Raw genomic sequence first — 26,115 nt, 5'->3', positions numbered from 1 at the left:
ATTCAACAATTCAACTTTTATAGGAGGCATTTGCACCTCCATTCTGAAATTATCGTGATGATGACCGTGGGAAAGTGGAGGTTAGGCAGTGACCCACGTGGTAATCTGTCGATCAGATATTTTATTTTTGATTTTCAGCATTCACCAACACCAAAATATCGAAGGTAAACAAGGTGCTCTTGGTGACATGTTACGTTCACTTAGTAATCAGAACAGAATGGTGCAGACAACATCCAAGGTACCGCCAAAGACAGGAGGTGACGATCTCGATGATGGTTTAGAGCTCGACCCTGATTTCCTTGCTGGCTCAGACGAAGAAGGTGGTTCAGAAGTCGAAGGAGAAGATGGTATATCGGAACACGGAGATGGGGAATTACCGCCATTAGAGGGTGAAGAAGACGAGATTGTAAGGAGTCCCATAGCCGAAGGCAAGAAGCGCTTGATTGAAGAGGTAGAAGCGGATGACGGTGAGGACAACGAGGAAGCGAAAAAAGCCGATAAGAAGAAACGGAAGAAGGAGAAAGAGAAGGAGCGTAAAGCCAAAGTAAGTGAGCTGTCTGCCTCACGATGTTCATCGGTCAAAGCTCATTCTATGAGCAGAAAAGACAGAACGAATCTGGTATACCGGCAGAGAAGTCTCTCACTCACCTAATTCCCTCCGAACTATCCTCAATCTTACTTAACTCTATACGCGAGTCGTACCCATCAGCAAGTTCAGTCGAATTAGACGATATAATTATCCCAGAATCGAATCTACTCTCGCCTCCTGATTATACATCTTCCACATCCGAGACGGATCCCTTCAAACCTTTGCAACAGCGTATCGAAAGTCTGCTGAAACCTCTAGAAAAGAAGAAGTTGGTAGTTGGTCAACCTCAGGTGATCATACTCGCCTTGTCGGGTCTGCGTTGCGCAGACGTAGTGAGGGGCGTGAGGGATGTGAAAGGGAATGGGGAAGTCGCGAAAGTGAGTGGATATCCAGCGACGTTACATCATTGCCAGTTGAGCTAATGTACCGAGAATAGCTATTTGCGAAGCATTTTAAGCTTGCCGATCAGATCAAATATCTACAGAATAAGAAAGTCTCAATAGCTGTCGGTACGCCGGCAAGAGTTGGAAAACTCCTGATGGAAGGTCAGTCAGTAGTAACAAAGCTTTGTACGAACTCGGTGCTGATATCTGACAATTCTGTAGGAGCGATCAAGATCACGTCTGATACCGTATTACTCCTTGATGTAGGTCATCAAGACAGCAGTGAGTTTGCTTCTGAGTACACTTCTACTGGTCATATACCAAAGCTAAATATTTGTTTCGCAGAAACAAGGACTATACTGAATCTACCGGAAGTCCGAGACGAACTTTGGAAGTCTGTCTTCAGCGGTAAATCGAGGGAGACACTGCTTGGCAGCGGCATACGTATAGGAGCGTTCTGATACTGACCATCGTCAGTGATGCTCTGTCTCAAAGTCTCTGGGGATAGATCGGTTATTCGGCATTGCATATGCATATATATCATATGAGGCAAATTGGAGATCGTCAATGCTGGCTATGGTCTGGTGTGATGGCCTGGATTACAGGCTCAGTAAAGACCAGAAATTTGAGCATTAGCTCTATCGCTCTGAGTGGTAGGCTGAGAGGTATCCTTGGATCCTTGTAAACTCGCCGCAGTGGCACTCTGCGAACCGGGAGAAAACTGGTAATCGGTTCCGGGCTTGGTCGGGTTCAGGTCACTCCCATGATCAGCTGTGTCGAGAGGGGCATATCCGGCTGTGGAATCCGCTAAGATCTTGTACAGTGCTGCGGAAGGGTTATATGGCTTGGAGCCTGTGGTGGACGTTTTATTATCGGGTTGAGCAGAAGACATCTTGCGAGTTGCGAGGACAAATCGGTGACAGTGAGTGAGTTGATGTTTATAGGTAGCAAAAGCCCGTGGGGATGGCAAGTTGAGAAGGTTATAACAGAGAATGACTTAATTACTACTTGCTGGTATTGAAAAGGATGACAATCTGCTGACAGCTTAGCAAAGAAGCCATTTTCGATGTAAGGATGATCATCGAAGAACCCGAAGAAAGGATCTCATCATGCTGTTTAGACTTGGCATATGCAGTTTAGCCCTACCTTTTGTCCGGCCTGTGAGCTTTTCAGCAAAATCTCAGTGACGCCGGTCCCGCTCCTAGCATCGAAGCTCAAGCATGTGCGTCCATTCGCCCTTTCTGGGAGCTCTCCACTGGCAAAGCATCATCGACCAGTGCCAGCCCGGCCATATAGTTGACTTCCACCCCTTGCCCACTACTGTTTCACCCTGCAGATCCTTTGCAGGCGAGAAGCGGCCATCTCTCAGGTCGCGCTAAGCTGTGCCGAGTCAATGAGACAAGTACTTGTCCTGCTGTGTATCTTGAGGGGTATATAAACCCCTGACAAATGAACACGAAGGACTGGTGTTCCTCCCGGTTTTTACATCAGGCATAATTGTGGTATCCGTTATAGTCAATTCCAACAGATAACACACTCAACTTACCCACGTACATCACGTTAGCCAGCAACCAACAATTCTTGTAATGTAAGTGAAGTCAATTGGTTAATACGACTCAATGATACCACAGCTAATGAGTCTTTACTTCCTGTCATCTGTTATAGCGTTCGAAAGCAGCTATCATGAACTGGAGCAGTAGAAATCAATCCCGGCTATCAGTGATAGTCCTGACTCGTCCCGCGGATGAACCCAGAGCAACAGCCTGGGATACCTGCAAAATGTATCAAAGAACCACATACTATGAAAGGCCTGATTGGAAAGGCTGGTATCATGAGTACGCATATGAAAACGGAAATGTCGTATCTGTGGGTAATGAAACTATCACTTACGGCGAGAATACGCTCTCCACAACAGATGCGAGTGGTCGATTTGCCATTGTTGACAACCTCGATCCGACAACGGGATGTACTACAGTCCGGTGGGGGACGAATAAGGTACCCGAACTCATCGTTGATCGTAGGTCGTGATGAATGAGGATGGGGGTTTGCATCAATCCCCGTAGGCTTTCGATCTGTTCGTCGAGAAAATGAGCCTTGCTTGTCAAGGGGAAATTGTCGTGGATATTTGGGGGATGGTATGTCTATCAGGAGTTCAATATGCATTTGATCACCTAACATATCACTTTCCTCAGTATGTTCACTACTATCCTCTTCGTGGCTCATTTTGTATTTGTCGTCTGTATAGAGGGGTTACGATCGGAACAGAATCGACTCTGGTTCATTTCCATCACGACGATCTACAGTGTATTGAATGTTGAAAGCTGACTGGCAGTAGTTACTTTTACAGTATCAATTGGGCGAATAACGAATAAGGAGTTGAGCTGGAAATGTTTGCAGCGTTCGAGAGATACAGTATTGTCAGTTGTCAGCAATTGTTCACACGAACAAGAGATCTGGGAAATAAATGACGGCGTAGAGCTCCTTTGTAGTATTTGGTTGCTTTTGTGGATATTGGGGCAGTAGGTCTCCCACAACTTCTCAGAGAAAAGAAATGATTATGATGGTGCGTACTGTTAAAAAATCTAGTGGATTGACATTGAATATCGACAAAGCAACGTGAACCCTTCCCAGAAGGGAAAGACACCCACACGTTACCTTCGAGGTGAGCTTACTCAATGTGTATATGTATGTAACAGTGATGGCATGAAGATCTTTCGCCAAAGTGCATACAATGTATACGCCATGTTCTCATGTTACCGTCAAGACAAGCCAAGTCAAGCTATGTTAGGTGAAAATGATAATACATGCAGATTGACAATCACTAAATCGTAAACAGAATCTACTCAAAAGACACCCGACCAATCTATCCCGCACAAAATACAATAAAGTGATCCATCTTGAGAGATTAATCATCTCTAGCTCTTTTCCTTCTCTCCTCATCCCTATCCTCATTCACCCTCTTACCACCTTTCTTAGCGGCATTCATGAATGATTCCACTCCGAACGGATCGGACGTTCCATCCAAAGCGATAATCGTATCTTTCTCGAATTGAACCGGACCTTCTCTAGCTTCGGACGAATCGGCACCTTCGAATCCTTTCGTAGCTTTACCCAAGTTAAATCGATCTTTCTCCAATTCATTTCGGATACCTTCTTCTGTACCTCCACCATAAGACTCGTCATTGCCTTTACCAGATCCTGCGGACTTGTAGATTGCAGCAGCAGCTGAAGATCCTTGGAATAAAGGTTTGTCGTACAGGTTGTAGGAATCTTCAGAGGCGAATCCGGTAGATAGGGATTCTCGATTGAATAATCGAGAGTCGAGTAGGGTTTCCTTGGCTGCGGTAGGTTTGGCGAGACCTAGGGCAATCTTCTCGGATATATCTCTGTTGGCTTCCCTGCAATCATGAAAAAAGATATATATCAGTTGAATATTTTTCACAGCATAATAAAAGGTGTTACAAGCGATAACTCACCTAGCCAACATTTTCGTCCTCATCTCACTACCCATATTACTCATCCTCATTTCCTTCTCTCTTTCCTTCCTCTTCTCGTTTCTAACCTGTTCTCTCTCCCTTATAGCTTCTTCATCCTCCTCCTCCTCCGAACCCTCATCTGCATCAGACTCATCCTCACTCGCAGAATCGTATCCACCCAATCCCATACCCAATTCCTTCGGTGGAGCAGTCGCACCAGCGGACGGAGCAGAAGAAGTGATACCTGATCTTTCTTCTCTTGCTTTTTGAGCCAACAACCTCAAATTCTCTTCTTTCTGCGCTTTCTCCTTCTGAGCTAATAATTGTTGCATCTGCGCTCTCGCTCTGACTTCCTCTCTAGCATGTCGATCAGCAACATATAGTGCTTCAGAGAATTTAGCGAAATTATCATTGATATGAACATCTTGTAAACCCCTTCCATCAGCTGCCAACCTCTTATCTAACGGTACGGTATAACCCTTATTGTTCTTCCAGTTGGATATACAGGGTGGGATCATCCAATCTTTCTGATCTTGGGCGGTAGCAGGTCTAGGAGGAGATTGTAACACTGGTGGAGGAGGTTCGGCAGGCCCTCGAGGGATTTTCTTATGCTTGAATCTAGCAGGTTCCAATGGATCTTCTTGAACTTCCGTCATCTTGATGATACGCTGTTTACCTTCACCTGAACCTTGGTTGGCAGGCGTATAACGGATGTATGTGGCATCATTGTTGGTCTTTGGGACATGTTTAGGTTGAGCAGCTTTGATTTTCCCATGTGTTATCCTCTCCAAAGCTAGTCGAGTTCGCTCGGCGGTGTCGTTGATGGATGAAGCATCGGGTCGTTCCATCTCGCGCTCGGATTCTGAGACGTCCGTACGGTTTGCAAGGGGTACAAGGTCTGCAACGTGACATGATAAAGAAAGATCAGCTTTTAATGTCTTGACCGCAATGAAGGATGGGTAGCTGACCTTTGAAACTTGACTGAACCTTTGATCCGGCTGCTCGTCCATGCTGAGCAATAGCATCGTATCTCACTAGTCCATCTTGGTCCACTTGAAGTGCTAATGTAGTTCCGGTTCCGGTCTACAAAAGGAGTAGACATGAATCAGCTTTTCGTATATCTTTTTCCTGTATTACAAATCTGAGGAACACTCACCTTCTTTCTGCCCATATCTAAGGGATACTGAGCAATATGACACTACACCCCCAGAACCCAATCAGCATAAAGATCCATCCACAAGACCCGAGGAGGAGGACTGACTCACCTCAGGATAAGCACCACCGCCATTGAAATCTAACGCCGTCTTGGGCTTCCATCCTTTTCTACTGCCATATTTGGGTATTTGTGGTCCTACAGGTAGTGCCGATGAAGAAGATGAGGAAGAAGGCAGGACATCTTCGTACTCTGGCATAGGGTTGTGGAGGGGTGTAGGAAGGGCACTACAGATAGATGTGTCAGCTCAAGTCGTCCAGCTCGAAGGGGAAGAACAAAGAAAGAGCTTACCGTGCTAATGCTGCCATTTTGTTGGTGCGCTGTGCGTTTGGTCAAGCAGTCGAGGTTTGAGTTGGTCTATCCTTATGATATCGTTGGTTTGCAAGAGAATTGAGTGATGTTGAGCGGCAAATGCACAGATACCACCATATACAATCAGTGGTGTCACAACAAAGATGGAGACCACTTGGTGTGACGGGGAAAGCCGGTGTTATCGCATTGTGGCACTGGCCTTCACATCTGCTTCAGTGATGACACAGTTAGAAATGAGTATCACAGATGAAAATCATTTGTATATGCATACGTTTCGGTGCATGATGTATGCCAATTCGCACAGAGGTACAGGTGATCCGCTGTTGGAGCAATTGAGGTATAAGACTAATGCGTGGTATATAATTACAAATGGGTCCCAGCGTCTACTTCTTCGCCATTTTTAACAACTTCAGCGCCTCAACCGTAGGCATCAATACATCCTCGCTCATTCCCTTCAACCTCAGAACCTCCATCAACTTATCCTGAACTTTCGCTTCTTCCAATCTGATCATCTCTGTCTGCTTTTCATTCTCTTTCAACTTTACAGTATAGGTAATGAGGTTGAACAAGATGATAACACCTCTATGTACAATCTCGAGATTAGGTAGAGCCGGAGTGGAAGAAATAACGGGTATGACCTCTCCATCTTCATCATATTCCTCTTCCTCCGAATCAGGTTCAAGCATCTTCGATATTCTACTCCAAGGCGATTTACTTCCTGTCGTGGTTGTTGATGTCGAACTGGTTTCGTTTACGTTCAAATCTAAGATCATTCGGCACGCATTTGGAGATTCGGTAATTATAGCTAGAGCACCACCAGCTGCTAGACGAGTTTGTAGATCATCTATCCCGATGAGTATCAACAGTATATTTAATCTTGATTTCGCCCTACTACTCGAATTTTCGCTCGAGCTTTCATTTTCACCTGAGAAATATTCGTATCCTTGTTCGCAGCTTATCAAATTACATATCAGTTGAGTTGACGCTCTTCGAATCAAACTATTCTCGTCCAGCAACAGTTCTTCCACTTTCACTATTATCCTCACTTCATCCTCTTTGATTGATCCAGAACCTTTCCATGAGTCTGATGTTTTGATGAGGGGTTTGACGGAAGCTGCAATGATGCGATTGGCAATTGATGGATCAATCGAAGCGATGTTGGTCAAAGCCATCAACGATTCAAACCTTTGTAAAGAGTTTGAAGATGGATGTATCAGTAGGTGATACAATGGTGTAAGCGAATTCAACGAAGTTGTCAAATGTGGTGGAGGGAACAACAGATTGGGTGGCGTGGTTATAATCATTTTAGCCAATGCTTGAAACGAGGGAATCACATCGATTTCTTCACCAGCTCCATTGGATTGTTTAACAGCTAGATTGAGTAAATCCCTCGTGATATTCGATAAGACTTTGAATCCACCATCCCTAATAAATGACAATCTATCATTCTGATCTTCCACCAGATTCCTACATAACCTTCCTAAATTCTCTTTCACTTTCGTACTTTCCGATCTATACAATCCGTTCAATGCCCCTACCACACCAGATCTCAAAACCGATTTCGTCCTTTTCCTAACTTCTTCTTCCGACTCATATTTCTCTTCGTCCTCATCTTCGGTGTTATTGGATAACTTCGACTTATTCGCTGAAAGAGCCATTGCACGTAATTTGGCAATTTGTTGATCTTCCGCTGAAAGTTGGACTTGAGGGTTGGTCATATTGACCAGGATCGTACTTAGTCCGAAACATACTCCTGTATTTATCTGATCAAGTGGTACGGTGAGGTCCATACTTCCTCGAGGCGTTACAGGTAGACTACCGCCTTTAGGTGATATCGTTGGCGATAGGCTAATTAGTGATTTGAGGAATTTGGTGGAGGAAGTCAGGGTGTTTTTGTTCTTGGGTTTGAGGGAGAGGACTGCCAGACCTTCTATGGTAGATAAGATCGCTGAAGAAGGTTTGGTAGATGATGAAGAATTCACGATAAACCCCATTAATCGCCTACAGAGCTTTTCGTCGTCCATACCTAAAGCTTCATTCGTTATACCTCTTGATTCATTATTGTCATCTTGAGCCGGGGCTTGAGCTGAAGGTGTAGGAACCATTTCTTCCTCTTGTCTACTCATTTTACTCAATGCTACCGCGCACAGCACGCTCAACTCTTGATTCTTTTCTTGGTAACCCATCGCTCCCTTCAACCACTCCATTGCTCTGGACCGGACCATCTGTCTACCGGATTTAGTCCCCGCTGCAGCAGCAAGCAAATCGGCCAAGGCGACTTGGAGTGATGAAGGTAATTCGGCAACTTCCAGTAATATACCTAATCCATCACCTGCATCTTCCAGCGGTGTAGTGAGGAGCTTGACAGTTGCGTCTGGTGATAGAGGGAAGAGAGACGATAAGAGGTATGTCAATGGTAAACATGATTCAGGTTCGGTCGATTCTTCTACACTCTGGTTCACTCCAGGAATAAAGGTCGATCTAAGATATGGCTCGAATGTTGAATAGATGTGATCGGTCGAGCATTCCTTCGTCGAGTCTGGAAGGTGCGATGTGGAGTCGCAGAATTTGGATAGACAAAGATATGCGAATGAACGGGATTGACGAGTAGCCGACGGTACGAGTGATCTAGCTAAGAGCGACACTTCGGATCTGGACAGAGTGACAAGTGAGCTTGAAGGAGTAGCGAGTCGTTTGAGGAGGGTGGTGAGTTCATCCTCGTCTCCCTTCGCACTCGCACTCATCTTGGGTGACTCGGTGACTCTGCTACAGGAGGTGATAGCGATTGATCTGAGTTGGATTCGGCCAGGAATGCTTGAGTACTGAAACTATCATGATATAGGCATCTGTTTGCTTTCCCACGGTGATCCGGTGGAGTCTCTCTCGGTTAAGTCGCGTAGACATGTTACAAGCTGCGAGATTATCGTTGATCGTTCAGATTTGGAGTTACTCAAGTCTGATCCATCTGACAGTATCGTAAAAGTAGAGCAACAGAGTCAAATTCAAGCACGGCTCTGGCTGTCCCCTCCCTAAAATCTGATCATCACCCAAAAGAAGCCAAACGAGCGAAAGGCGCAGAATATAGGGCAACGCGAGGTCGATCAGTTCTTCCTGCAATTCTACACCTGCCAGCACCGCTCCTCTTCCCTTCCCCCTTCGTCCACCCCGACAAGCCCTCAACATGCAATCCATCCCGTTTCTGTGGAGCTTGCTGCTCTCCCTACTGTTCATCAACCCTACGCAAGCTATCCTTCGGCCTCGAACGCCACATCCCCGATCATACGATACCCACACATACTACGCTCTAGAACTGGATCCTTCCACGTCACTTTCCATCGCTTCTTCCATATCATCTGACCTGGGCGTAGAGCTCGTAGAACCTATAGGAGAACTAGACGGTTACTGGCTGGTCCGTAGGGAAGGTTCTTCGTCCTCGCTAGTTAAGAAAGATCTGCTACAAAATGACCCAATATTGAAAAGATGGGAATCTCTGTCCAGCAGTCACAGTAGTAAACGCAGTTTGACTCCTTTAACACTCAAACAACGTTCGAAGAGATTACATCTTCCATTTAAACGGTCCCCTCATGGACTAGATGGGAGGGACGATACGACGGAATTGTTATATGCTCAAAATGAATTGCAGCTCAAAGATCCAATGTTGGACCAACAGTGGCATCTGATAAATACAGATATGAAAGATATAGAACTGAACGTTACTGGACTTTGGGGTAGAGGGATAACTGGTGAAGGTGTACATGTTGTTATTGTTGATGATGGATTGGATCTGAATAGCGATGACTTGAAGGATAATTTCGTGAGTTTACAACAGTCCTTGACATCGTTTCTCACAAACCCATAAAGCCTGAGCTCTAAGCCCGTTCAATGCTACTGCTTACTGACGGATATTTAATACATTTGGTATGAATTGACAGTTCGCCGAGGGCTCATACGATTTCAACGACCACACCGAACTGCCTTTACCGAGATTATCAGATGATCAACATGGTACTCGATGCGCGGGGGAGATCGCAGCTGTACCCAACGACGTATGTGGTGTAGGAGTATCTTACCGATCTAAGATAGCTGGTGTCCGAATTCTTTCAGCTCCAATATCAGATGCGGATGAAGCGGCAGCCTTGAATTACGGATATCAGCTAAACGATATATTCTCTTGTTCATGGGGTCCACCAGATGATGGTAAATCAATGGAAGCTCCGGAAGGTGTCATTCTCAAAGCGATGGTCAACGGTGTACAAAAAGGACGAGATGGTAAAGGATCGATATTCGTCTTTGCAGCTGGTAATGGTGGTGGAGCAGATGATCAATGTAATTTCGATGGATACACCAATTCGATTTTCTCAGTAACGGTCGGAGCAGTAGATAGGAAAGGATTACATCCTTATTATTCGGAGATGTGCTCGGCCATGATGTTCGTTGCTCCAAGTTCAGGAAGTGGTGATCATATTGTGAGTAGCTACCCATTCTTCGATAGAACCTCAGCTAACAAGTCATGATGTACGTAGCACACAACCGATGTCGGACAGAATAAATGTGCTCATACCCATGGTGGTACCTCCGCTGCTGCACCATTGGCTGTAGGGGTATTCGCTCTCGCCCTGTCAGTCCGACCGGAACTCACTTGGAGGGATTTCCAACATCTCTCGGTACGAAATGCAGTATTCTTCAACAAGGATGATCCAGATTGGGAGAAGACTGCTGCCGGTCGAATGTACAGTTACAAATGTATGTTAAACTTATGATTGATCACCCCGCGTCTGATCGTGCTAATACCTGGACTGTTTCGTAGATGGTTATGGCCGAATCGATGCAGGTCTATTTGTGGAAGCCGCTGAAAAGTGGAATTTGGTCAAGCCACAGGCATGGTTTGACTCTCCTGCCGTCTATCTACCGACTACCGATGCTCCAGCAACATCGACTGCTGAGCCTCGCCAAGAGGATTCGACCGTCGTGGCTAGCCCAGACGAAGGATCAACTTCACCATCGACAGGCGCAGAAGATCAACCTTCGAACCAAAATGAAACTACTCCCAATCCTGAACCTGTCGTCGTACCTACTGGATCATTCATCACGGAGGAAGGTATACTGTCAACGTTCGAAGTGACCAAGGCCATGCTGAAAGACTCCAACCTAGAAAGATTAGAACACATCACTGTTCGCGTTTGGATAGACCACCAAAGACGAGGTGACGTAGAAGCGGAAATCACAAGTCCAAATGGAGTTGTTAGTGTATTAGCTAGACCTAGGAGATTTGATGACGCCGACTCTGGATTCCCCGGTTGGAAGTTTATGTCGTTGAAACACTGGTAAGTGACTCACAAAACTCTGTTAACACTGAATTGGAAACTTACGATGTCCTTTGTTTCACCCTTGTAGGGAAGAAGACCCAGTAGGAACATGGACTATCAAAGTGAAAGATCAATCTAATCCCGATAAGACTGGTCGATTCGTTGCTTGGTCCCTGCAATTATGGGGAGAAGCTATTGACGCTTCCAAAACTACATTATGGGCACCTGCAGAAGAAGGTCAACCAGATCAAGAACAAACCGGATCGGACCCATATGCAACTACCACTCAGAAACCCAAACCTACCGATCATCTTCCAGGGGATCACGGAGACGCTACTGGAGAAGCTACCAAACCCGGTTTAGTGTCTACTACGAAACAACAATCTGAACCTACTTCAACCGCTAGTGATGGGAATGAAGAAGGCTGGACGGAACCTACTGGAGTTAGTGATGCAGATGCGGATGAAGGTTTCTTTAGCGGTATAACGAGTCTATCGGCCAATTCAACTTGGATAGCTGGAGCAGGTATGATTATCCTTTTATCTGGAGTTGGCATCGGTGGATTCTTCTATTATAGATCGAGAAGGAGGAACAGGAACTTGTTCGGATTATCGAATAATGGTGAAGGTGCTAGAGGAGCTTATGAACCTGTCGGTGAATCTGAGGATGTACCCATGGGATTACTCCAGAAAACCAAGAAGAAATTCGGTAGAGGGTCAGGTGCAGGTGGAGCAGGTGGAGCTGCCGGATCGAAAGAGTTATATGATGCGTTTGGAGATGGACCTAGCGATAGTGAAGATGATGAGAGTGGAGATGAGACGACTGGGTTGAGATATCATGATGATTTCTTAGAAGATGATGGTGAAGAACATGGACATGGACATGGAAGTCGAACAGTGCCGGAAACAGAGTACAAGGATGATCCTGAAGCTGAAGCTGGGTCACCCGATGAGAAAGGGAAAATGAAGGAGGCGGCGGCCACGACTAGTGCGAGTGGAAGTGGAAGTTCGAGTAGTTGGCAGGACGCTGCTGAAGATGTGAAGAGGTAGAACAAGTGAATCTTTACAGTATCAATCGAATTATGCTGGAAATGCAAAGGACTGTTTTCCTCGAGTATTATGTTCCTCACCTTGCCTCATGCTGTGTATTTCTTATATTCTTCTTACATGTAGATTGACAAAACTCATCATATCATATGCATCTCCTCGGAAAATAAATCACTAAGATGGATCACCATCGATTGCGGCAAATACCGTATGACTGCTTTAATGCCAAGGAGCTTCCGGTTTTCTCATGATAGTATCACTGCTATTCCAAGCAGCTTGAAAACCTTCACTGCCTTCATCCGGGTCCAAACCACTTGAACCATGATTGGTATATTTCAATATCTCATCAAGTTGTTCACTCGGGCTCAAAGGAGCATTTCGGGACGTAGTAGCTTCTTGGGCTGGTTGAGGAGACCGCGCGGTGGCAGTGGAAGCAGTCGGAACCCTTTGTTCGGGTTCTGATTGAGCAGGGAGATAAGTTGGCTGACTGAATCCCTGTGGACTAAGGATGGCGCGACCATCAAATCCACAACATTAAGATCCTGACCATTCGATCGACATCAGTAAAAGGGGAAACGTGGTGACTTACTAAGCTCGATCGTAAAACACATCTGACCGAGCTCTCCAGCCTCTCTTATGAGTTGCTTGTGCCTCAACTGCTTTCTGATGTTCGACTGAATTGTAATAACATCTTCCAGAAGTATTGATGCACAAATCGCATGAATCACTGCGAATCAAACATCATACACCTTAGTATGGTATCGTATCTATACTCAAACCTGATGTCAAAAAAGTTTGACTTCCCAGAATCGGTACTGTACTGTACTTACGTAGAACCATGACCGGAGGTCTTGCACCCCACTTTCTTCTTCTTACAGGGTGTACAACTACTGCTGGTTTTGCCAGAACCGTTTTCGTCCACGAGGTATAACGTACTAGCGCTTGTACTTGTGCTCATGATGAATAATAGTATATAAATTACTAAGTTTAAGCAGGTCGCTCTTGTAAGATAAATCAGATATCTCAAGATTCCACAGTGTGGGGTTATTGAATACATCCGCTTTCAATAAATACTCCACCAATCAGACTGTGTGGACTGCTTGAAGTATCTTCAAGCCATGAAGCATTCCCACTAAGAAGGCCCGAGACGTTTCTGGCATAGGTCTATGATCGGATCATAACAATCGATACATTAGGGGGGAGAAGCAGTGTGTGAAGTTCGTATTTGACCGGAGTATGATCCTCTACGAGATCACCATATATCCTGTTGTGTCGAAACATCCGAGCACAGCCCAAAATCAAAGGATCAACTACAGTATCTTCGTTTACGGAGAACACAGCCGCACTTCTACCAGTAGATGCGTCGAGAAAAAGGAAGAGATGGTTTACCGACCAGCCGGAGCAAGGGGAAGGTAGGGGCACAGAATACAAGGATGTGTTGTATGATTTCTGTAAAGCGGATTTGAAAAGATAGCTTTTCCCGCTTCACACTTACCTTTCTAGTTGTGTTACAATCAGTATGTATATAGGATATGAACGCTCTAAGGAAGTAAACCGAGACATTGCTTGAGGTATGATGCCCTCGTTCCTTTGAATTCTAGGATAGACTAGTGCTTCTTGATCTCGCAAGTGAGCCAAGTCGAGGCAACTTGATGATTGGCATCGCTCCTCTATTTCTATGCCGAGTGCCAAATTGCACATGGTAATGAGAAAGCAGCTCGCCCAATGGATGGACAGTTGACGTGTTTGGCTTAGTCGTGGAGCCTATCTACAGTGGCTGGGGTAAAAACGAAATATGGTCTAAACATCCCGGGATGTATCGCTGCCAACAGTCACCTGGAACATTGCATGTTGCCCATAGATCTTGCTCTTCTAAAGACTTATACTAGGTAGGTATCCATATCATCCTCGTCAAACCCGTCGAACAAAGCATCGTCTGGTGCAGCTGGCCCGATCGTCTCCCAGGATATCATAGACGCACTCAGACTGTGATCAGGAAACGCATCGAGCTGTCCTTGACAGTCGTTTGTGGGCAACATCTCGGGCATGGTATTCCATTCAGTCAACTGAAATGCAGCTCCTGAGTCGTACGTGGACAGATTCATCCTCCCAATTTCTCCATTATTTCGATTTTCCGCAATCACCGTGGAGCTTTGAGTTGATGGGCTGAATAACAAGCAAAGAGATTAAGCAGGCCTACTTTGGAACGATTTCGAATGGACACACTTACACATCTGCTGGACAGCCCATCAACTCATCCCAAGTACCTCTCTGACGTTTGATCTGGAATGTACAAGGTCGTCCCTTTTCGGAACAGCGAGTACATGTGCTAGCAAATGGATGTCAGCCTCGTCAATCGAATGTATCTACGTCATCTTTGGAGATGACCGAATACAACAAGGACTTACGAGCTCCCATCTGGAGAGAATTCACATTTGGGATTCTTCTTATCCTTATAACATTCATCACAAGCTTTGGAGCTTCTTGTCTGCTTCACTTTAGCCGGGGCACTAGTTCACGATGGACGTCAAATTACGCCCGAACGTCGAACGTCGACGTAAATCGGAGCCAACGAATACACGTGAGACATAGCACGTACTTTTCTCTTTGCCACTTTGCCAAAACCTCTTTGAACTCCTCCGGACAGAGACTGCAGGGTTCCCTCGCTGTATCGCAATGAGTACAAGACGAGGCGCTATGCATGAGGTAGGACAGTCAGTCAGCCAGTCAGGCAGTGATTATCCTATGTCTTGGGAACTTACTCATCATGACTTGTTGGATCGCATTTCAGATGTTTCTTCGTACATCTCTCACAACGAGTTTTGGGAGTCCCCCCACCATGTCGTCTTTTCTTTTTAGATTGTTCCGATCCGGCTTCTGTATCAACCACGTTCGAGCTGGTGGTGTCGAAAGAAACGGTAGAAGCTGGAGCGGTCGTATAGTCCGCAATATTATCGGTAGTGTCGTTGTCCATTGTTGAATTGGGATCTTCTAAGGTTTTTCAGCCAGGTCTAAAGAAACTAGAACAATCCGCCTCTGCTCTGTCACGACGATGTATTTGGCTCCTCGTTGAATCATCTTGAGCTGAGATTGGAGCAGAGTGATACTTCATCGCCACACAGCACATGTATGTTCTGAGAATGAAAGACTTTTGCATAATTGCTGAGTTGTCGTGACCTCTTTCTCCTTTAATGAGACTGCTCGCGAGCTGTACTGTTACTGTTACACCTATTGTGATTGTAATCACCTGAATTGATCTCCGACACAGTCAAGCAGTGTTATAAGCATAGTTTACAGCAATTTCCTTCTTTGTACAAGTGTTAAAGGAGGAACAAATAAGTTCACTGCAAGTAACTTAGTAGCAACAGCACCCCGACTTAGTACATCTTGCGAGTTCGACAACGGAGCGGTACCTTACAATACGTTCATTCACCTTTTGATCTAGGTTGATCCATTCATCAACTCTTGTTCATTCTGTCAGTTGATCATCACTGATCATCCAAGCTCCCCATCTCGTATTCCCCCACAGTTGTGTTATCACGAGATGACGAGATGACACAGTTAGAGTATTACTTCAAGCTGATCATTGACTGTCAATAATTGACGAGAACTCGAAATCTCGATATCAATTGTAACGTCATTGCCTCGGTGATGAGAGAGGCGCTGTACTTTTAATCCAGTGCAGGTCAGATTCAACTGTTTGCCCTCCCCTCCGGTGTTTGATGTGAGTAGAGTAGTATTGAAAAAGCATCCGCGACGTGGGATTGTGGGGAGAAGGGGAATACAAGAGTTACACCTGTTACTATAGAACACTCGAACCCTGATATGTAAGGTAAGTGAGTGTTGCATTCCTTTGGCTTGTATGCCTACTAGTCGTCTTGAGAGAGCGAGAGAGAGTAAGCTTACGACCAGGAACGAGTTACAGGATCAAATCGGCCCGTTAGCCTCCACTCTCAATTATTACCCGTTTCACTCATTCACCACAGCACAATTTGAAATTCGCCATGGGAGAAATAAATATATTATTTACGAATTTTTGCGAATTAGATAATCGAGTGACGAGTGAGTGAGTGAAAATCACCTCTACTGCACCGTAGAGCCAGAGCCAGCACAGATTGTTGGTTGTTAGGGGAATAGACCAAAGGGGAGACATGGTCTTTTTTCGTCCCAAGACACTTGTTATTTGTCCATTTCCATTCATCATCCATCAATCAATCATCAACTAGATAGGAATCGACACGTCGACCCTCTTCTTCGATACTTCCTATTCACCCGACCTACCCCTGCTGTGATCAGGATAACGCTTGCTCGTGGGTATCCTAGTCTTCATCGGTTGTTTGGACAAGTTCAGATCCGTGGGAGTCGTTTTCCGTGGAGTGGATGAAAGTGTGGGAAATGAGGTGACTGGTCGTTGGAGCGCATCAGATGTGCATGATGACTATGTTACCATTGCATGATGGTAGCTCTTCACACTGAGGAGAGGTCAATACGATGCAAATGTGCAGAGAGATCGAAGGGAGGATACGTGGAAGTGTTGAATGGCGAATGCTGTTCTACACTCGTATCGGTGACAGTGGAATAGTGGCCTGCCATCACCCCATTTTTAACCAAGTCCATCGTATCTACTACATCCACCACTCTCTCACGCATACTGGATAGGATATCTGATATCATAGTGTATTATACAACGTTGATGACATGTTAGCTGACAAACCATCTCTTTCACTGTCTCTCTTTATATGCTCCGATTATACCGGGTATTACATTACGGTATCACAGCGCTCGCGACCCTTTCCAGCAACTTTCATCTCTTCAACCAACTCGTCAACACTTTAACACAACTCATATATCTTCGACCAATTCGACTAACAGCGATCAACTTATCGACTCCCGGCGCTCCATCGTCCTTCGATATCTTCATCCACCTGAGTGCACCGTGATCGTCACGGCTCACGACTAATCAAAGTGGTTTACTAAAACCTCTTTCTCTTCACACCTCCCGACCACCTTGTGCACGTTTGAGACTCGTCTCGCGGCACCTCTCTCTTCTTCCAACTTCATTTGATCAGAAAAACACCAAACCTCATCAACATCAACAGTAAAAACTTGTAATCAAAATAAACCAATTTGTATCTAAATTAGACAATACTACTAAGCAATAAATAACGGATTATACCATACTCTTCTTTGACATTCACTCGACCCTAGACGCCTTGTCCCTGCTTTTTGTGTGTTGCAACAATCGATAGACCTTCAAGACGATCTTCATGATGGCCAGCCTATCCCCTATTTCCGAATCCCCTTCCTCTATCCACTCTCACCCTTCCGTCGGTCATGTCGGAATCACTATCCCTACCATACCTACAAAACCCCACAACACTACTACCGGTAAACTTACAAAATCGAAACCTAGAAAAAGAGTCAACACCGCTGAGAAGAGATCTCAACATAATGCCATTGAGCGAGCCCGACGAGAAACCTTGAATGGAAAATTCTTATCTTTGGCTAGACTCTTGCCTCCCCTTGCAACTGTTAGAAGACCAAGTAAATCTGCAATTGTCAATGGATCGATCTCTCATCTCACTCATCAACGAGATCAACGATTGCTCGCTGCTAGAATCTTGAAGGAGATGAAAGTCGAACGAGATGATCTTTTGAAAGAAGTCAACGAATGGAGAAAGATGAATGGTTACTCACCTAAGGAATCTGCCAACGAATACACCGATGAAATTGATCAGATCAACTCAGTCGAGAAAGAGTCATTCGGTGATTTCTCCGCCATGGACGGTGATAATGATGATCAAGATCAAGAAGAGGAAGATACCCCTTCAACCAACGACTCGTACGACAGTAACAATAACAACATCGCTGCGATTCACGGTAATTTCACTCAAGCGAATGGGTTGATCACTCCTCGATCATCTACCGATATCGATTTGACTTTACAGCAGAGTCTCTACCCGTCGACTTCTCCTATCGATCAACGAATTCCCACCGTTCCCACTCCTGTTTCTGCAGCCGGTAACACTACGGGTATCAACTGGTCGACTGAATTTGCCTTAAACTTGAATCAACAAATGAGTAACCCTACCCCTCCTACCGCGAATGGTCAAATGACTTTTGTTGATACGCCTACTCACTCTTCATCGCCAATCAACATTGTCAGTCCCACATCTGATCCTGCTCATGGGATGTACCCTCACCATACCCCATCACCAGGGTCGAGCCATTCATCCTCTGTTGACCCTATCGTCAACGTCAACCATGGTTCTGGGGGTTTACCGAACGGATGGAACTCTCAACAGTTGGCGATGTTAGAGCAACATGCCGCTCAAGCTCATACGATCATGAGAGAACATCATCAAGCTCAACAACAACAATTGTTTAATCCCATGGTTGGAAATACATTCAATGCGATGTTCCACTCTGCTCCCACTATTCCATCATCTGCCACTGCTACTGGATTGAACTCGTTCAACGGTATGGGACATGGGATGGGAATGGAACTCACTCAACAAATGTTATCCACCATGTTCCCTCGTTCTGAGACCAACCAAGTGTCAGTTCAGGATATCCATAATGCCATCAGAGCAGGTATGGGTCTAGGTATGGGAATGGGTATGAACTTTGGTTCTGCCAACGGTGGTAACAACAGTCCATGGACTCCTACTCAGGCTTAAAAAATCGAATAACTTCAAATAGCAGTTCTCCTCTCTTCTCTTTTTTCTTCGTCAGTTGGTGTCTTTCGATAGCAGATGCATGAAATGAAAGTTGTATATACATAGGAATATATATATCTATCGTTATCGTATTTCTGATATTTTGTCGATTTTATAAGGCTATATAGGTCAGTAGTTCAAATTTATATAGGGTTTTGTATATGGATATGGATATGGATTTGAGTGAAATACAACAAACAAAGGGATACGTTCATAAAAATGGGAAATCAATGAATAATGATACCATTCAAGCTGAAGTTCAGTAGCGAGTGCAGGATTAGTTCACTTGACCTGCGGTCAAGAAAAGCGATGTATGCCACTTTGGTACATTCGATGAGGATCCGCCTCAAAAGTATCTTGAGTCTGTAACTCCGACAATTCCATTCCGTGTGTACGACGATCCGAGCTCAGGATTTGTTGCTGTGATAAAAACGCCACAAAAGAGGGAAAACAAGCTATTGTTTACTTCCAGGGGGTCAGATCGCACGCGACTTACCTCATCGATAGAGATAAACAATGCCCAACCGATGTGACATGATACATTGTTTGTATCATCAGATGGACAGGTTATTAAGGACTTGTTGTTAGGTGAAAAAGCACTAACAAGGAGGAAGGGAGGTCGAGACTATGACCTGGTGGTACCTACCTACCTACCTACGCAATGACCTCCTTTGTTGTGTTTCATCAATTATCCCATTATACTTGCACAACGCACTGACCCACACCCACCTCCCACACCCATACTCACGCCCCACCTTTACTCTCTCTTCCTCGTTACCATCATTCAACTTCATTTTATAGTATATTCTTTCACTCTTCAACATTACATTGTCGATACTAACTAACCATACTCACTTTGTATAACCCATCACACTCTTTTTATGGAACCACAATCACTACCATTACCAGTCACAACCACAATTAATACCAACACCAACAGCGAATCAATTCCAATCTCGACCACAGGTAGATCTCATTCAGCAAGAAAAATTCCTCATTCCTTGAATTCTCTCACGTACTAGGTCGGAACCCATCAACACAACCTTCCTTGCATCTCAAGTCAACCGTAAAATCAAAACACAAGATGATATCATTAACCAACCTCTTCACCATTCTCCTTCCCCTCTCCGCTACCGTCGCTCTCTCCTCTCACCTCCCTCCACCAATCAAGAGAGCAGGTCACCACGACAAAGCTCGAAAGAACTTCCAGCACATCCACTCCAATGAAAACAACTCGACGTTGGTACCTAGAGGTACGACTTATAGTGGGACAGGTACTTTCTACTATACGGGTTTAGGAGCTTGTGGACAGTATTCGCAAGATAGTGATTATATGGTGGCTCTCAATTCGGCTCAGTATGGTAGCGGATGTGAGTTCGGTCCCTCCAGATTCAAGAATATTTTAAACCATATCACGACGATCATATCAATCTTGACAAAAACAAACAATCATATCCCGAAATTGATGTGATCGTATGTAAGACCGAGCTGACGTTATACTTTTCCTTCGCATTAAACAGACCCAGGGCCTCAATGTTTCAAAGGAATTACCATCCAGGCTAATGGAAACACCGTATCAGGTGTGACTATCATGGGTGAGTAAAAGGGATTCACAACAGATCTCAAATGATGATACTGATCAATTCGACTTCAGACGAATGTCCAACTTGCGGATACGGTTCTTTGGATCTGTCTCCCGGTCTCTTTAAGCAATTCGCAAGTGAAGATGCAGGTGTTATCTCTATTACCTGGTGGTTCAACGATGTGAGTTTGGGATCCTCGATATAATTGAGATTGTTTGTCTGATCCTTTTGTTGTTTTATCTAGGACTCTTCTGAGGCAACTACAACCTCGCAAACACCCACCTCAACATACGTAGCACCCACCTCAACATACACACCCCCAACTTCAACATGGGTAGAACCAACCTCAACTTATACACCACCTACTTCCACCTACACTCCTCCCGCATCTTCATCAGTCACTACCACCTCTCAAGCCGCTCCATCATCCATCACGTCCACTTCTGCTGCTATCTCATCATCAACCATAACCTCCTCTGCGTTGTCCAGTACCGCTTCGTCGATAATCGCTCATAATACCACTAATCCCTATGTGGTCATCTCGTCAAACTCCACCGCAGCTTCTGTCACTGCCGGAGTCACCACCGAGACTGACGGAGAGGACAGCGAGGGAAGTGAGGGAGTAAGCGTTACTGTCACGGGCAATATAGAGGGATTGAATGGGTTGGTAGCTCAGTATGGTCAATTGGTTGTCGTAGCTGCTGAAGCTGCTTAAGACACGAACATTTTTCTGTTTATTTGTTTGATCATTATTTGTTTGTTATTATGACATAGTTCAGAGTACTTTAACGAAAAGGGACAATACATATACTCTCCTTACGATGAAAACAAAATAATAAACCATCCGTTTTCTTCCTTATCACTACTTTTATTTGCTGTGCATAGATCATTTTTCATTTTAGGGAAGGGTTTGATTTCAACCCTGGTGGTTTCTTCTGTATATGTTATATATACCCTTTTCATCATTGTTCTCTTTTTTTATACCTGGACAATCATACTGTATATATCCGTTTTTACTTTTCACGATAATAGTACTATATTTTACTATACTTTTTACGTATCATCAATGCTCTGATGCCCCGATGCTCTGATGCTCATTAATGAATGGAATGTCGAGTATGTTGCTTCCGTGTATATCGAATACTCTCGTATTACACAAATCGCACTGAGTCCATCTCATATCTGATCGAAAGTGTTGTCTCGATTGGGCGAAAATTTGTATCATCAACTAGGTTTGCTATCCGAAGGAAAATTGGGTGAGGGTGAAATGATAAGATTGCAAGTCATGCATGATATACAGATCTACATAAGTACAACCCCTAGCTAGCGTCTTCATGATGTTTTAATTAACCGAACCAAAGCAATCAATCACATCAAAGTCGACATCTTGACGTTCTTCCTCACTGCACTACTAGAACCTTCGTTGAATTTATAGACCGCCCTAAATTTCTTTACAGGTGGTTCTGCAGGGACTGGAGAGATTCCTATGATCAGACAAGACAGAGTCAGAGATCTGCACCGTTCATGATACTCTAATAGTGCAAGTGACTCACCACTCTCATCCATTGAACCAGTAGTTAGCAACAGAGTGCTGGTAGATTTAGTCCTACCGAAGAAGTCCGTGGCGGGCTATAAACAGATGTGTGGATATACATGATCAGCTGAGCGTGTCTTCAGATAAAAACAACTCTCGATCTGGAGCTGAGAACCTACCAGTTCAGCTTTATCAATCGTTTTCTTGCCCATTCCTGCATTTCCCCTGGATATCATCATAAACATCAACTAATGTCCTCATTATGCACAGCTGATCACATATACTCACTTCAGTCCATAGGCTTTGGCAAACCCATCTGAACCAGTCGTACCGTCTTCAGCACCAGCCGCACCTCTTCGTCTAGCTATCTCAGCGTCCATCTATATACCCAACAAAAAAAGAGATTCACAATCAGCTCCTCGTGGTTATGTGGGGTGATGTTGAACTTGGACTTACCGATTGAGCGATCAATTGCCTCACGGCAAATCTCGAAGCGGCAATATCATCCGCTCGTTTACCTTCGTAATGGACGAACACATCGATGGGTCTGTATGGGTCATGTCACATCGAACTCATTATCAGCCATCAGCCAGCCAGCGAACAGATTGTACAGCACAAGACTGGATAACTTACGGTTCCAATCTCATCATAGGTTGACCATTCTCTCCCTTTTCCTGCCAGAACCTCAATCCCAAAGGGATCATCAATTCTACCAACCTATCCAGGACAGCCCTCTCGGCAGGTTTCACTATATTTGCATTGACCTAAGACACATCCATGATCCATCAGTCGATCTGCCCCAGACTGATAATAAGCACATTCAAAGAAAGTAATACGTACAGGTTTTAGAGGCGGTGAGATTATCCTCATAAGCAGAGGTATAAACTCAGTCAAACTGGTAGCAGTAGAGAACAAAGATCTCAAGATGGGTGGAACGAGGTTTTTCAATGAAGTTGATACTTCCTCATTCGTTATTCTAGCTTGGTACGCCTAAGCCCAGAACCATAGATCAATCAGCAAAAGGGCTTTGTATTGTAAATTTACTCACCTCATAATCCGCTTTAGGCCATTCAGTAGGTTTCGCATTATTCGCAGGAGCCGCCAAATGACTATACCAAGGTGTGATCGCGTATGGCATGTAATTCATTAGATCCCATTCTTGAGATTCCGATACTCTCTGAGAAAGTCGATCGTAGTATCCTAACCAATCATGAATTTTACACAAGTTGCCCAAAGAAGCATCTAACGGTTTTAGATTTGGATAATGTTCGAATAATCCTTGAATCACTTTATCGTAATCTCCACAAGCTTGAATAGCGAATGATATCCTATCGACATATCTACCATCATCTATACCTATAGCCTTACGTCGTTGTTTAGCTGCTAATGGTATGAATACAGTATTCCAGACGGATTGCAAAGTCGTTCCTGAATCTTTCATTCCTACGCTAGAGGATCGGATCGCTTCGTCCGTAACAGAAGATGATTTCGATTTGATAAACTGATATCTGCATGTAAGCTATATTGGTCAATTCTACCAACAGACAGATAGCTCACCTGCAAAGTATTCAGACAGCTCCGTACATCACCACTAGTCACATCGACTAGAGTTGTGAGTGCTCTCAAATCAGCAGACAAGGTCTCTCGATCGCAGATCTCCCTCAATCGCTTCACCAACAGTTGCGGCTGTGGTTTTCGGAATCGTATGACTCGAGCGAAGGGCCGCAAAGGACGTAGAGAGGAGGCATAACTGAAACATGAAAGATGTCAGCTGAATGTGAAAGCCAGACATTATCGACATGTCAACTGACAGATCGTTGCAGATACATATGATAGGCCGTCGCAGGGGTCTCGCAGGGGTATTACCTGAAGAGGATAGTCAGTGTTATATTGACCACATCGAAAGACCTTAGATTGGGACATACTTTTCTTCCTCGCAGGAACATCCTGAATCAACTTAATCAAACTCCTTACGAAGCTCTATCAATCCATGACACTCATCAGCTAAGCTACATGTGAGAGACGAGACGATAAGGGAGAACTCACTGCATCACCTCCACCGCTCGCTCCATCAATCTCATCAATCACCACACAAGTCGGTTTACCTCCGCTTGCCAAGCCTGATCCGGCATCAATAGCATTTTTGATTCTCGTAGATACAGTCGCAGCTGATCGGTCGTCCGAAGCATTGATCTCGAGTGTTTTGTATCCTGCATGTCTGGCTACGACATGTGCGAGAGTGGTTTTACCATATCCTGGAGGTCCAGATAATAGTAGGATCTAAACAGACAGATCCAAAATCAGTTGAGTTGATTGACAAGCCAGGATTTACACTATTGACATACCCTTTCTCTTGGTCTTCCAAGTGGGTCGACCTATCCCATACCGACCCAAAGTCAGCTATTATGAATTCCTAGAAGAGGACGGATAAGAGGAAAGCTCACCACAAAATTCTCATTATCGGTTTCTATTTTCCGCTTTTTCCCAGGAATGACCCTCTTGAAAACGCATTTATCCCATTCCTTCAACCAGTTCATGACTTCTCGATGTACTCGCTATCACGCACATCAAATCAGTCCATCACTCCAATTCTACGATGAGGGAAAGGTATACTTACATCTTCTCCTAATAAGTCGGTAAACTGTTTGGGTCTATATTTGTCCACCCACATGACCGAACTTCGTTTGACAACGGTCATATCGGCTCTCTCAGCTTGTCTTCGCTCTTCGTCATATTTCTGCTGCAGCCTATCCATCATGGTTAGCCACCTTTTTCCATCGAGTATTTTAATTTCTACAACCCACTTTATAGCTTCTTGTTGCGATTTCAATTCATCCACTTCTGCCAACAACTTATGAAGAGGTATACTCAACAAATCTCCAGCGTTTGCTTTAGATCCTTTCGCATGTATCTACGTCCATCATCTCAGCTTTCCCGTTCCTATCGGTATTTCAAGATTGGGATGCGGACATACCTGAGCTTGAGAAGGTTTAGGCTTATTCCTCCTTTTGAACGTTACCATCTTCCCCTGCATCGTTTCTGCTCTTAGGGAAGGTAATGTACATGTATTGAAGTGGGGTTGAAAAATAGGTAGAGGTGTGAGATCGTCGCTCTCAGGTGGCGGTGTCAGGATTGTCCTTGATGCTATAACACGATAAGAGTCATCAGCTGACATGGAATTGATTTGGATCGTTACAGATGAGTGGGATGGACTTACATGAAGCGATAGGTTGATTCGTTTCCAACGATTCGAATATACCAGAAGATACAAAATCATCATCTCTATTTTCCATTTCTTTATGCCGTATCACGGTGGTAGAAGTGGTCTTCTCCAATAACATCGTCTCCCTTTCCATCTCCATCATAGCAAACTCCGCTTCCATATCTAAATCATCCGGTTCTTCCTCAAAATCAGGAGGAGGCGTATCAAGCCTTATCCTCTTCGGTCTGCTAAACACTTCAATCTCCGTCCTCTCTGTTGAGGTTTCGGGCCCGACCGTGACATCCTTGGAAGTTTCGCTGGTGGATTGGGATTGAATGGATTGAGGAGGCGTAGGGAAATCGAAATTGAATATATCGGTGGGTTCGAATAGCGGTTTGACCACGGTTGGATCTGTCATTGTGGAGAGAAGGGTAGCGCCCTATCCAAGATACAATGTATGATGTCGCTGACTTATCGGTGTGTTCTATGTCAGATGTATGAAGTGACATTAACGTTGATTGATTTTTGGTAACTGAGCCACTCTTTCGATACGCGACGCGTTCGAGCCCCCCTTGTCGAGGAGGTCAGGTTAAATCACGTGACATCAGGAGAGATAACCTCCTCCACTTGGATGGTCCACTCTGCGACGCACTCTAGCTTCCGTACAATGATGAAAGCATAAGAACATTTCTTCAACCTCTCTTCTACATCCCTTCAACCTTCACAGGAAGCACAATATCAGAGACACTCAT

General features: G+C 44.7%; 10 protein-coding genes across 10 annotated transcripts; 4 read left to right on the top strand and 6 right to left on the bottom strand.

Annotated features, from left to right (window-relative positions):
- Positions 1-217: 217 nt before the first annotated feature.
- On the top strand, positions 218-1,433 carry V865_003669 (uncharacterized protein; the record flags this gene model as incomplete). The annotated part of the gene is made up of 5 exons (XM_066227458.1): positions 218-544; positions 601-966; positions 1,026-1,134; positions 1,195-1,254; positions 1,318-1,433. 5 exons carry the CDS (start codon positions 218-220, stop codon positions 1,431-1,433), a joined length of 978 nt encoding a protein of 325 aa, XP_066083555.1.
- Positions 1,434-1,579: 146 nt separating this feature from the next.
- On the bottom strand, positions 1,580-1,864 carry V865_003668 (uncharacterized protein; the record flags this gene model as incomplete). The annotated part of the gene is made up of 1 exon (XM_066227457.1): positions 1,580-1,864. One exon carries the CDS (start codon positions 1,862-1,864, stop codon positions 1,580-1,582), a length of 285 nt encoding a protein of 94 aa, XP_066083554.1.
- Positions 1,865-3,877: 2,013 nt separating this feature from the next.
- On the bottom strand, positions 3,878-5,969 carry V865_003667 (pre-mRNA-processing protein 45; the record flags this gene model as incomplete). The annotated part of the gene is made up of 6 exons (XM_066227456.1): positions 3,878-4,370; positions 4,449-5,346; positions 5,417-5,531; positions 5,605-5,646; positions 5,714-5,888; positions 5,953-5,969. 6 exons carry the CDS (start codon positions 5,967-5,969, stop codon positions 3,878-3,880), a joined length of 1,740 nt encoding a protein of 579 aa, XP_066083553.1.
- A 387-nt stretch (positions 5,970-6,356) lies between these two features.
- V865_003666 (uncharacterized protein) lies at positions 6,357-8,717 on the bottom strand (the record flags this gene model as incomplete). Its single annotated transcript, XM_066227455.1, has 1 exon — positions 6,357-8,717. The coding sequence occupies one exon, from the start codon at positions 8,715-8,717 to the stop codon at positions 6,357-6,359; it is 2,361 nt and encodes a 786-aa protein (XP_066083552.1).
- Positions 8,718-9,154: 437 nt separating this feature from the next.
- V865_003665 (uncharacterized protein) lies at positions 9,155-12,328 on the top strand (the record flags this gene model as incomplete). The annotated part of the gene is made up of 5 exons (XM_066227454.1): positions 9,155-9,787; positions 9,906-10,439; positions 10,497-10,716; positions 10,781-11,297; positions 11,368-12,328. The coding sequence occupies 5 exons, from the start codon at positions 9,155-9,157 to the stop codon at positions 12,326-12,328; spliced, it is 2,865 nt and encodes a 954-aa protein (XP_066083551.1).
- A 216-nt stretch (positions 12,329-12,544) lies between these two features.
- Positions 12,545-13,283, bottom strand: V865_003664 (uncharacterized protein; the record flags this gene model as incomplete). The annotated part of the gene is made up of 3 exons (XM_066227453.1): positions 12,545-12,827; positions 12,915-13,052; positions 13,156-13,283. 3 exons carry the CDS (start codon positions 13,281-13,283, stop codon positions 12,545-12,547), a joined length of 549 nt encoding a protein of 182 aa, XP_066083550.1.
- Positions 13,284-14,205: 922 nt separating this feature from the next.
- V865_003663 (uncharacterized protein) lies at positions 14,206-15,299 on the bottom strand (the record flags this gene model as incomplete). Its single annotated transcript, XM_066227452.1, has 5 exons — positions 14,206-14,491; positions 14,556-14,654; positions 14,734-14,835; positions 14,925-15,020; positions 15,088-15,299. 5 exons carry the CDS (start codon positions 15,297-15,299, stop codon positions 14,206-14,208), a joined length of 795 nt encoding a protein of 264 aa, XP_066083549.1.
- Positions 15,300-17,595: 2,296 nt separating this feature from the next.
- Positions 17,596-19,005, top strand: V865_003662 (uncharacterized protein; the record flags this gene model as incomplete). Its single annotated transcript, XM_066227451.1, has 1 exon — positions 17,596-19,005. One exon carries the CDS (start codon positions 17,596-17,598, stop codon positions 19,003-19,005), a length of 1,410 nt encoding a protein of 469 aa, XP_066083548.1.
- Positions 19,006-20,128: 1,123 nt separating this feature from the next.
- On the top strand, positions 20,129-21,342 carry V865_003661 (uncharacterized protein; the record flags this gene model as incomplete). The annotated part of the gene is made up of 4 exons (XM_066227450.1): positions 20,129-20,414; positions 20,565-20,639; positions 20,699-20,808; positions 20,872-21,342. The coding sequence occupies 4 exons, from the start codon at positions 20,129-20,131 to the stop codon at positions 21,340-21,342; spliced, it is 942 nt and encodes a 313-aa protein (XP_066083547.1).
- Positions 21,343-21,995: 653 nt separating this feature from the next.
- V865_003660 (uncharacterized protein) lies at positions 21,996-25,781 on the bottom strand (the record flags this gene model as incomplete). Its single annotated transcript, XM_066227449.1, has 18 exons — positions 21,996-22,111; positions 22,181-22,256; positions 22,341-22,386; positions 22,450-22,541; positions 22,618-22,708; positions 22,795-22,925; positions 23,002-23,151; positions 23,210-23,662; positions 23,719-23,911; positions 23,973-24,027; positions 24,087-24,141; positions 24,208-24,441; positions 24,507-24,536; positions 24,606-24,716; positions 24,779-24,908; positions 24,966-25,072; positions 25,136-25,305; positions 25,379-25,781. 18 exons carry the CDS (start codon positions 25,779-25,781, stop codon positions 21,996-21,998), a joined length of 2,643 nt encoding a protein of 880 aa, XP_066083546.1.
- Positions 25,782-26,115: the final 334 nt, after the last annotated feature.

The sequence above is a fragment of the Kwoniella europaea genome, chromosome 1 (genome assembly GCF_036810445.1).
Source record: "Kwoniella europaea PYCC6329 chromosome 1, complete sequence".
Taxonomy (NCBI): Eukaryota; Fungi; Basidiomycota; class Tremellomycetes; order Tremellales; family Cryptococcaceae; genus Kwoniella; species Kwoniella europaea.
Note: the sequence above shows the minus strand (reverse complement) of the source record. Positions and strands in the feature narration are given on the sequence as shown.